Source organism: Hemitrygon akajei, chromosome 6 (genome assembly GCF_048418815.1).
Source record: "Hemitrygon akajei chromosome 6, sHemAka1.3, whole genome shotgun sequence".
Classification (NCBI taxonomy): Eukaryota; Metazoa; Chordata; class Chondrichthyes; order Myliobatiformes; family Dasyatidae; genus Hemitrygon; species Hemitrygon akajei.
Window position 1 is genome coordinate 42734040 of NC_133129.1, and position 12561 is coordinate 42746600.

Below are 12561 nucleotides of genomic sequence, written 5' to 3' on the forward strand. Positions count from 1 at the left end.
TTGGGAGTCCTTGTGTAGGATTCTTTAAAGGTTAATTTGCAAGTTGAGTCTGTGGTGAGGAAAGCAAACACAATGTTAGCATTCATTTCAAAAGGACTAGAATATAAAAGCAAGGATGTAATGTTGAGATTTAATAAAGCACTGGTGAGGCCTCAGTTGGAAATCTGTGAGCTGCTTTGAAAGGATGTGCTGAAACTGGAGAGGGTTCAAAAGAGGTTCAAGGAGATGATTCCAGCATTTGATGGCTCTGGGCCTGCATTCACTGGAATTCAGAAGAATGAGGAGTGAAACATCAAATGGTGAAAGGCCTTAATATTATGGAGGTAGAGAGGATCTTTCCTATGGTGGGAGAGTCTAAGGCCAGAGGACACAGCCTCAGAATAGAGGGACATGCTTTTAGAACAGAGATAAGGAGAATTTTCTTTAGTCAGAGAGTGGTGAATCTGTGGAATTCTTTACTGTGGAGGCCAAGTCTTTATATATATTTAAGGCAGAGGTTGTTAGATTCTAGATTGGTCAGGTATGAAAGGATACTGGGAGAAAGCAGAAGATTAGGGATGAGAGGAAAATTGGATCAGCCATGATGAAATAATGGAGAAGACTCGAGTCACATGTCCTAATTTTGCTTCTATGTCTTATTTTCTTAAATTTCTGTCTAAACCTAAACTATGGTTTTCTGTTTGTATTGTTCTCTTCCCAGAAAAGTTTGCTACAGATCACATTATTTAAACACAGTATGTCACTATGGAAAAATATTTCCCAGTAAGAGAGTAATTTTGCCATTTGTCACCAATAACCAATTATTAGGTGACAGGATGATATTGATCCTATGGGTAGAGCAACGGAATTTAATCCTGATAAATGTGAAATGGTATTTCCTGAAAGCACTAATAATGGTAGGGACAATGAATGAGGGGGCTTTAGTGAGTTTTGTGGAACAGTGACATTAGTGAAAACATCCAAGAGTCCCTAAAGGTGGCTGCATAAGTAGATAAGATAGTTAAAAATGTATGGAGGATACTTGCCCTTACAATACTAATATAGGACTCTTGCTTTCAGGAACAAAAGGACAATTAGAAATAGAATCAGCGGTAGGCCCAAACACCCTTGTTCCAAGTAGGCCCAAAAGCCCTTGTGCCTACTCCACTATACAGTAAGATGGAAAATCATTTATCGCAGTGCCACTTTCCTGCACAAATCCAATTTCCCTTGATTTCCATAATTAAAAATCAACCAATTTCTGTTTTAAACATACCGAATGACTGAGCTTTCACAGCCCTTCTGTGTACAAAATACCAAAGATTCAAACTTTTGGCTGAAGAGGTTTCATCTCAACTCAGAACTAAATGGGTTCTAATACAGTGACCCTTGTTTCTTGACATTCAAGCCAGGGAACACATCATTCCTGTAATCATCCTGTTAAACACACAGGAAGTTCGTATATTTAATTAGATCACTTCTAATGTTTCTATTTTATGGTGGATAGGAATATCGGCAAGAAAGGAGTCTTGCTGTGACAGAATTCATTATAGCCAAAAAATGTGATAATGTTGTAACACAACTGAAAATTCACCACTGTTAAAAGAAATCGAAAATTCACTGACAATACTTAAGAATTAAACATCTCCAAGATGAAAAAGGGATTGACTGAGAAAGAAGTTTGAGATGTGTTACAACCTTGACTGGAAACACTAAAATCAACTCTTTTCTTATATTTCATCTATCAAGATTGTCATCTATTACCTTGTTGACTGTTGATCTGCACATTTAAAGAATGAGAAAAGCCAGTGGGGAGGGAGCTGTAGATAGAATGCAAATCCTGTTCTTTCTACCAGGTAGTTTTAGCTCTTTAGTTTTTGCAGCTGTTCAGCTGAAGTACACAAACCTCTTTCTAATCATTTGTTCTGAAGAACTGCAGGGGCTTCAGAAAGAATAATGTTCAGAGAAGAATACTGAGTTTGCAAAATGAAAATGTGAAAGTAATTAATATAAGCATATCACTTACAAAGAATTTTCATAGTATGGTGATTAGGTTACCTGAATGATATGGTCCTCACTTGTAATCTCTATGGCCTCCTGACAGTGTTCCAGGGCTGCAAATATGGAACTGCAAGCCCTATAAAAATGAACAAGGTTGAACATATCTGAGTAATAGATGCTTGTATTTAATAGTAAAGATACAAATAAACCGATCTCTAAAAATGGAGGCATAAAGACCAATTATTTCTATCAAAAGGTAAAAACAGATTCAGATTTTTTAGAGCAAACACGAGGAAATCTGCAGATGCTGGAAATTGCCCCCCACTACTTTCAAATCTCTTACTATCTTTCCTTTTGGTTAGTCCTGACGAAGGGTCTCAGCCCGAAACGTCGACAGCGCTTCTCCCTATAGATGCTGCCTGGCCTGCTGTGTTCCACCAGCATTTTGTGTGTGTTGTTGTTTGAATTCCCTTCTCCAGCTCTGTATCACTTTCGCCAATCACCTTCCCAGCTTTTAGCTTCATCCCACCCCCTCTGGTCTTCTCCTATCATTTCGCATTTCCCCCTCCCCCCACTACTTCAAATCTCTTACTATCTTTCCTTTCAGTTAGTCCTGACGAAGGGTCTCGGCCCAAAACGTCGATAGTGCGTCTCCCTATAGATGCTGCCTGGCCTGCTGTGTTCCACCAGCATTTTGTGTGTTCAGATTTTTTACCTCATTGTCTAGAATTATATGAACTCTTTAGTTTAGCTCATTGATTTCCTGTGGTACTAGCTCTTCAACACAAGCTGGCTACTTTAATCCCATTCCTCTGTTAATATATTTCCTATTCAAATTATTGTCTCATTCTATTTTAAGTGATGCTATGATTTCCTCTACAATACCCTGTGCAGTAAAATGCTTCACAATTTAATTATTATGAAAAATTCTTCAAACCACTTTTTGTTTCTCCAACGAAAATCATAACTTGCTGTTTTGTTAATTTTATCAACCAGTTTGCACTCACTCAAAACTAAGTATCATGTGGAAATCCTCTGCAGTATTCCACCTTAACATCACCTCCAGTGCAAGGAAGTTGATCTGTAAGGATTTCTTCTTTCATGATTCTAGAACAAGGGTTCCCAACTTGGGTCCATGGAACCTTGCTTAATGGTATTGGTCCATGACATAAAAAAGGTTGGGAACCCCTGTTCTAGAATAATCAAAGAGTCATAGAAAGGTATAGCACAGAATCAGGCCATTTGGTCCATCCAGTCTGTGGCTAACCACTTCAACTGCTTAGTCCCATCAGTCTGCACCTGGACTTTAGCCTTCCATACCAGTCCCATTCTTATATCTATCCAAACTTCTCTTAAACATTGAACTTGAGCTTGCATGCACTACTTGTGCTGGCAGCTCGTTCCACACTCTCACAACCCTCTGAGTAAAGAAGGTTCTCCTCATGGTCCCCTTAAACATTTCACCTTTCAACCTTAACCCATGACCTCTGGTTGTAGTCCCACCCAACCTCAGTGGAAAAAGCCTGCTTGCATTTACCCTATCTATACCCCTCATAATTTTGTATACCTCTATCAAATCTCTCAATCTTCTATGTACCAAAGAATACAGTCCTAAACTATTCAATATTTTCTTATAACTCAGGTCCTCTAGTCCTGGCAACATTTTCTCTGTACTCTTTCAACCTTATTTATATATTCCCTATAGGTCGGTGACCAAAACTGTACACAATACTCTAAATTAGGCCTCACCAATGTCTTATACAACATCAACAGAACATTTCATCTCCCGGACTCAATACATTGATTTATTAAGGCCAATAGGCTTTTGTTACGACTTTATCTACCTGTGATGCCACTTTCAATGAATTATGGACCTGTAGTCTCAGATCCCTTTGCTCTACTGCATTCCTCAGTGCTCTACTGTTCACTGTGTAAGACCTACCCTGGCTGGATCTACTGAAGTGCAACACCTTGCACTTGTCTGCATTAAATTCCATCTGCTATCTTTCAGCCCAATTTTTTAGCTGATCCAGATCCTGCTGCAGGCTCTGATAGTCTTCCTCACGGTCCACCACACCCACAATCTTGATGTCATCCACAAATTTGCCTCAAGACAGAAAACACCTCCTCCTCTGTAAACCCCAAGACCTCACTGCTGCTTTGCCTCGCTTCTACAGACTCTGTGTCTGTCTCCTGAGTAAATACAGTTGCAAAACATCCTTTTCTGATCTCCCCCATCTCTTTTGACTCCAAAGGTCCAATATTGTTCCTTGCAATCCTTTTGCTCTTTAATATATCTGAATAATCCCTTGGGATTCCTGTCTGCTAGAGCAATCTCATGCCTTCTTTTAGCCCTCCTGATTTCTTTCTTAAGTGTTCTCTTGCATTTCTTGTACTCCATAAATACCTCATTTGTTCCTGCCTGCCTATACCTGCTATGCATCTCCTTTTTCTTACCCAGGGCCTCAATATTTCTTGAAAACCAAGACTCTCTAAACCTGTTACCTTTCCCTTTTATTCTGACATGCACATATATGCTTTGTACTCTTAAAATGTCACTTTTAAAGGTCATCCACTAACCAAGTACACCTTTGCCAGAAAACAGTTTTTCTCAATCCACACTTGCCAGATCCTTTCTGATACCATCAAAATTGGCCTTTCTCCAATTTAGAATCTCAACCCACAGACCAGACTTATCTCTTTCCATAGTTACTTTGAAACTAATGGCATTATGATCACTAGATGCAAAGTGTTTCCCCACACAGACTTCTGTCACCTGCCTTGTCTCATTCCCAATAGGAGATCAAGTATCACACACTCTCTTGTAGGGACTTCTACATACCGATTAAGGAAACTTTCCTTAACACATCTGACAAACTCTATCCCACCTAGCAGAATAACATTTCCTAAACATCATCTTTTAAGTAGCTTCAAACCCTTGACTGATGTCAGAGTTACAGGGAAAAAGCCAAAGAATGGGGCTGAGAGGGATATTAAATCAACCATGATTGACAGAGTAGACGATGGGTCCAATGACCTAAATCTCCTCCTGTGTTTATAGATGGTAATACTTCCTGTTCTTTGATATACTGAGAACCTGGTCTTCTTCCCATCCCCACCACTGCTCTCTGACATACCAGGGACCCTGTCCTCACACTCCCTTTGGACTTATTAGCCCAAGTTCCTGTGCTGCTCTTGAATAATAACACAGTCCTTGACACAGTGGGACTCAGGTTCTCTTACTCCATTTGATACACTGGGACTCAGGGACCCCTTTCTCACAATCCTCTGAAATTCATTGTGACCCTGTTTCCTGCACACCCTTTAAACATACCAATTTCACTGGGCAATTTATATTGCTAATTTGTAACATGTTTTTAAAGAAGTAAACACAGTGTATTAGAGTATTAATAGAAATAACATCCAATGGCCTGGTAAATCCAACTCCAAAGTGCCAAGCCATTAATTAATGGAGGCTTACTGTACTTATAATACATACCGCAGTTTGAACTGTAACCGGACTTCTCCATGTTCCAGCTGAATTAATTCATTGTAGCATGCGGTTATATTGGGATTCTCGATGTAGCGCTATGGGAAAAGGAAAATAAGATCAAAGAAGAATATTATAAAATCTGTAACAACAGACCTCATAAATGTCTCTCACAACTCTTTTAAGGGTAAACAGTAATGTACTTCAATTATCCTGGTGGGAATTGGATGCACAAGGAAACAGTAAGCACTGTTGGAGATGCAGTCACATTGCAAATTGGCATTCTCATTGTAGATTACACCACTGAAGTTACTTGTTGCGAGAAGGTGACATTAGAGAACACTGACTTCTCGAACTTCTGGTAATTTCTCCTCCCCCCTTCTCTTTTGTTTTCATTCCCCACTCTGGCTCCCACTTACCCCACATTTGCCTTCTCTTCTCCTCACCTGCCTATTATCTCCCTCTGGTGCCCCTTCTTCTTGTTTAGCCCTTTACCTTTTCCACCTATCACCTCCCAGTTTCTCACTTCATCTCCCCTCTCCCACCCACCTACCTTCCCCCCTCACTTGGCTTCACCACCACTTGACAGCCTGATCTTCCTGCCCTCTCTCCACCTTTCTATTCTGGCTTCTTCCCCCTTCCTTTCCAGTCCTGGTGAAGAGTCTCAGCCCAAAGATAGCTTGACTATTTATCCTTCTCCATCGATGCTGTCTGACCTGCTAAGTTCCTCCAAAATTTTGTGTGTGTGTGTTGTTCTGGATTTCCAGCACCTATCTCTTGTGTTTGTGAACTTTTTCAAGCCAAGTTCATTGCTTGCATCTTCAGGCCTCTCCAATGTTAACAGTTTCAGTTCATCTCCAGTGTTAACAAATGCAAAATGCTGGAGGAACTCTGCAGGTCAGGCAGCATCTATGGAGAAGGATAAACAGTCGAGACATTTTCGGGCTGACCCTTCGACAGGACTGCAAAGGAAGGGGGAAGAAACCAGAATAAGAAAGTGGGGGAGAGGAAGGAGTACCAGCTAGAATGAAAAAGTTTAATTGTTTAAGATAAATACTAAACAAACCCTCTGTCCACAGATATTAGATATTCTAATAAATAGAAAGAAATTAGAGAAATGCTGGGGTCTCAATAGCATCGTGATTTACACTGACATATCATTAAACATAAGGGAGCTCCTTAATAATAAAACCAGAATATATCAAAGAATTAAATTATATAATTCAATGTTCAATAAACGCACCAGGTAGAGTGATTCAAGGCACTTTAATTTGTTCTTATTCACATGGTAAGTCTATAGGCAATAACTGCTGATTGACAAGCATTTTTAAACATACTTCACTTAGCCTCGCAGGTTGTATCATTTATATACCCTAGAATCAGAAAGTAGAACTATTTTCTACCTTTGGCACCAAATGCTCTGCACTATCTTAAAATATTGTTGTTACAGTAATGTAGGAAATATGGAAGGCAAACTGTACGCAAGGTACCACCACCAAATATTAGACAGTGTTACTGAAATCAGTTGGGACATGACAGCAAGAATAAATCTCTAACTTTCTGGTAAATATATTATGGAATCATTAAGGTTAATCTAGGAGGGAAGATAAGACCTTGGACTAACGTTCAAACAAAAGCCAGCATCTCCCATTGTAATGCATTTGTTTTATCACTCTGTACACTCATATTTCCTACATAGTTGAAAAAGTTGCTTCTTCTGATTCTCCTTTCCAGATTATTAATAGAACAGCCACCATGCTCATTTTCACACATTCAGCAAAATACTAATCCAAAGCTAAAAATGTACAGAAATACTTTCCAATTAAACTTAACACAATTTGAGGACCACATAATTCTATAAATGAGCTCCATGACCTTTAGATATAAACCTTTAACTCCAGTAAAGGAGAAAACATTTTGTGCAATATCAAGTCAACTATTCATTGTCTTTAACAAAAAGTCTGCACTTTCAGGAAAGTTTTTTTTTGTATTATTCTTGCTGTAATCTATGATTATTTAAATAGAACTTTTTGCTTTGTCTATAACTGATGATTGAATTAAATTCATCAAGACTGTGCCGAGAATAGAGCAAGTGTTTTCTGTAGAAATTAAGTTCAGCCTGTGGAGGGCCACACTGATCTATGGAGAATTGAAATATTAACCAAAGCTGGTTAAAGCTGAGCAGTAAAAGATTTTATAAGGGCAACATAAACCAAACACAAACATTTCTGCATTTGCTTTGCTCCTGGGAGAGTTTTGATAAAGATACCTTGAATGAGGCAGCTAAGGTATGGTATAGATATAATCAGTTACTAAATGATAGGGTAAATAATTAATAATTTACAGCATTTCACCATAGTCTTCTTTGTAAGAAACAACTAGTTAAAAACAACACAAGTAAATGTGACATCCTTCTTGGGACATTCAGTTTGCATTTTTTATTCAGTTATTGAAATACTGCATTAAGGGGAATGAAAGAGGAGCTATTGGCATAAAAGAGATATAGAGTCTGATGGCATGGGACAGCTGAATTAAATGCTAAGCACACAATAATTAATAGAGTGTACTTCAATAATCATTTCATTTTAACTTTGTCAGTTCAACTCAGTTTCATTGTCAAGCTCCAGTCATCAGGAACCTGCTCTAAGAAGTATACGGCCTATAGCCCCTTCCTCATCTCAAAAGACGTGTGCAGTTTTTTGTCTGGCATGCATAAGGCCCAACAACCAATAGCAAGAAGTGTATACACAAACACAGTTCTTCAGACTGCTTCAGACTTCAGTTCTCCCTTCCTTCAGACCGCTGGGGCTGGTCTGGTAGGAGGAAGATAGTCATGTGCAGTTTGGAGAAGAAGAGTTGAATTTGGAATTGAGGCAGCAGCTGCAACCTAGTGAATCGGATCAGGACACTTGGGAGGGGGGGATGTGGGAGACTGGGGTAGATTGGGCAATAGCTGAAATTAGTAAACAGCGCCAATAGCCAATACATTTAGATGCCATGGCCTAGAAAGTGCACCAGTTCCTCTATCCCTATCTATCAGAGACAGAGTCTTTGAATGTTGTTCCCTAACATAATTCAATATAGACACAGAAAAGAGTTGGTTACGGTGGACCAGTCAATCAAATTACATAAAGCACGCCAGCACCTCCACTTCCTCAGGAACTAAACAAATTCAATATGTCCCCATTGACCCTGATTTATTTTTATAGATGCACCAAAGAAAGCATCTAATGTGGATGTATCACAGCTAGGTGTGACAACTGCTCTGTCCGGGACTTGCAGAGATTTGTGAACACAGTTCAGCACATCGCAGAAACCAGCTAATACTTCTCATTGGCTCAGTAAAGCAGACAACATAATCACAAACTCTACCCACGCACACATTCTCCCCCCCCCCCTCCCCTTGGGGAGAAAGATGCAGAATCCTGAAAGCACGTATCACCAGGCTTGACGGCAGCTTCTTGGTTTCTCGCTGTGATAAAGCTGTCAAACAGTTCCCCGGTATGATAAGATGGACTCTTGACCTCACAATCTACGTTGTCAAGACCTTGTACCTCTTTGCTTGCCCGCAATGCACTTTCTTTGTACCTATAATGATTTATTCTCCATTCTGTAATGCATTTGGCCCCCCATTCCAGACAGTGAGGCAGACACATATCAAATCAAATTACACAAGTTCCACACGTTACAGAAAGACGAGTGCACAAGCTAATCATCTCTTTGTTCATCACTTTAAATTGAATAAGTTACAGATGGCAGCTGCTATGAAAACTTTACAACTGTACACATTTGGGAAGGAGGGAGAATGCTTATGAAGTTTTCTCTCCCCTTCCTACACCGCCAACCCAGATACAACTAAACCTTTAACATTCTCAGCTGAATTGCCACAAATGTGAAACAAGCAACGGAATGGAATTACATACCCTGTTAAAGCCAGCGTTAAGAAGAGGCAAGACAGAAGTCTCCTCTTGATTATTAGACCTGCAGGAAGACACAAAGTGTTTACATATCATTGCTCTGAATACAGTGTTTCATCTGATGCAGCTTAATAAACCACAGAATTGGTAAAAGGTGGTTTCCCAGCATTTCACTCATGGATTCAGCTAAAATCATCATGATTCCCACTGCAAAGTGAGGGGGAGAGGAGAAGAGAGGAGAGAGGAAGGGGGAAGGGGAGGAGAGAGATAGGGAGAGGAGATGAGAGGAGGGGGGAGGTGAGAGATGGGGAGAGGAGATGAGAGGGAAGGAGGGGGAGCAGAGGAGAGAGATAGAAGGAAGAGAGGGACAGAGAGGTGAGAGGAGGCAAAAGAGAAACAGAGAGGAGGAAGATGGTGAGAGGGAGGGAGGTAAAGAGGTGGAGAAGAGTTGGTCCGGGAGCAGTGGGTGTGAAGGGACAGTGGGGGGGGGGATGGGGAGAATGGGGGGGAGAGAGTTGGGGGGGAGAGAGAGAGAGCGGGGGGAGGGGGAGGGAGAGAGGGGAGGGAGAGAGGGGGAGGGAGAGAGTGGGGGGGAGAGAGTGGGGGGGAGAGAGTGGGGGAGAGAGAGGGAGAAGGGCTAAGGTGTAAGAGTGAGAGAGAGACAGAGACAGATAGATAGACATCAAATTGGAAAATGATGTTATGGACCATATGGAAAAGCTGGGGCTGGATCAGGGTAACATTGATGTCCATGAAGTGTAGAAGAGAACTCCAGTAACTTACATCTGAGGAACTACAACCAGAATCACTGTGGTTTCTCCAGGGCTTGTGGCTCGAATTGACCTAAAAGTGAAAAAGTAAATTTGACAAACTGGAAAGAAAACAAATGCTCCATCAAACGGGCCTCACTCTCTAGCAGGCAGAACATCACACCGAAGCACATCCTCCTTGTCCCATTTCTCCTTTGCTCGCATTGCCTCTTCCACCACACATTGACCATGTAACATCCTAGGATTAGCAAATGAAACCAGAGTGAATAAGAGAAAAAATATACCCTGTAAATGCTCTTGCACCTCCCAGGCTAATGGATCACTACCATCTGTGACAGGCACACCAGGCTCTCAGCTCACTGGGTTTCTGGTTTGACAGCCAGAACTCTGGGTGCTATTCATTTGCAATCAAATCAGGGACCATGTCTTCTTCACTAGAGTTGTAAATTGTCTAATCAATAGATGGCTGCACACTGGGACTGACATCTACTGCTCCTGCTTTTCATGCTACTGTTTCAATAATTCCAGTATCCATGAGATTGAATATCAGGAATAGAAGCAGCTGATTGACTGAAAATCATTGCCAGAAGGGCTCTTGCCTTACCTGCAAAGGGCTTCAGCATCAAAATATTTGGTGTGTCTGTTGTCAATGATAATAATTTCATGATGTTTCTCCAGAAAGTAATCCAGTGCAGACTCTGGCGACCTTGCGATGTTGCATTTGTATCCAGCTTTATCACATGCCCACCAGAAGCCATCACTCTGACTATCCTCTTTACCGAAGACGAGCAAGACCTACAAAAATGAGTTATATCAGCTTAAACCCAAGCTCACTTAATTTACAGCTCTGCATCTGTACTGAGTCAGTGCACATGATAGATAAAAAAAAGCACTTACTGGAAACCGTGGCACTGATAACTGCAGATAATGAAACTGGAACACTTAACCGAACCTCAATGGTCGAAATGAAATTTGAGGGTGCACTCACAAAGTTTAAGATAAGCACATTAGCCGCATCTTGTGATGAATGAGATTCCACAAATATATCATCAAACTAGGCCCACTTAATATCAGCTCCTGTACTCCTGTTACAATCAAGGAATTAAATCTTGAATAAAAGATAACCAGAAATTTCATAAACCATGCAAGATGATGTTTTTCCATGGCTCTGGCTTTAAAGTAATCTTTTGACCTGGGTACAAATTTGACTTCTCATTTTCAAGATAAGATTGCTTATTGTCATTCTTCAGTACTGAAGTGAAAGGAGAAGTGAAAGGAAATAGTTGGGGCTTGTAATAAGGGAACAGCTATAATTATGGGGGATTTTAACTTTCATATTGACTGGAATAATCAAGTCGGATGCGGCAGCCTTGAAGAAGAGTTTATTGAGTGTATTTGGGATGGGTTCCTTGAACAATACGTTACTGAGCCGACAAGGGGGCAAGCAGTCTTAGATCTGGTCCTGTGTAATGAGACAGGACTAATAAAAAATGTCCTAGTAAAGGATCCCCTTGGAATGAGTGACCATAACATGGTCGAATTCCATATTCAATTAGAGGATGAGAGGGTTGGATCTCAAACAAGCGTACTGAGCTTAAATAAAGGAGACTATGATGGTATGAGAGCGGAATTGCTTAAGATGGATTGGGAAAATAGGTTAAAGGGTAGATCGGTACTTGATCAGTGGTGTATATTTAAGGAGTTATTTTACAACTATCAAGAAAAATATAATCCACTGAAGAAAAAAGGGTGTAAAAGAAAAAATAGTTATCCGTGGCTAAGTAAAGAAATAAAGCAAAGTATACGACTAAAATGAAAGTTATATAAGGTAGCTAAATCTAGTGGGAAGATTGAAGATCGAGAAGCTTATAACGATCAGCAGCAAATAACAAAAAGATTGATTAAGAAGGGGAAGATAGATTATGAAAGTAAATTGGCGAAAAACATAAAAGCAGATAGTAAGAGTTTTTATAGTTACATAAAAAAAAAGGGTGGCTAAAGTAAATGTTGGTCCCCTAGAAGATGAGTCTGGGAAATTAATGGTAGGGGACATGGAGATGGCGGAAACACTGAACAAATATTTTGTATCAATTTTTACAGTAGAGGACACTCAAAATATCCCAACACTGGATAAACAGGGGGTTCTAGGGGGAGAGAAGCTAACTACGATTCAAATCACCAAGGAAATGGTACTTGATAAATTAATGGGACTGAAGGTGGATAAATCCCCTGGACCGGATGGCTTGCATCCTAGGGTTTTAAGGGAAGTGGCGGTCGGGATTGTGGATGCATTAGTGATAATTTTTCAAAACTCGCTGGACTCGGCAATGGTCCCGGCAGATTGGAAAAATGCTAATGTAACTCCTTTATTTAAAAAGGGCAATAGACGGAAGGCTGGGAATTA

At 40.3% G+C, this 12561-nt stretch overlaps 1 protein-coding gene across 7 annotated transcripts in view; it reads right to left on the minus strand.

Moving 5' to 3' along the window:
• Positions 1-12561, minus strand: part of pde8b (phosphodiesterase 8B) — a 272856-nt gene that overhangs the window by 61935 nt on the left and 198360 nt on the right. For all 7 annotated transcript variants that reach the window (XM_073048236.1, XM_073048238.1, XM_073048239.1 and 4 more), the window contains exons 3-7: positions 10762-10952; positions 10171-10230; positions 9394-9451; positions 5480-5568; positions 2038-2116 (exon numbers count right to left, since the gene is read on the minus strand). In XM_073048236.1, the coding sequence (XP_072904337.1) occupies positions 2038-2116; positions 5480-5568; positions 9394-9451; positions 10171-10230; positions 10762-10952 (477 nt within the window). The remainder of the gene's footprint in view (positions 1-2037; positions 2117-5479; positions 5569-9393; positions 9452-10170; positions 10231-10761; positions 10953-12561) is intronic.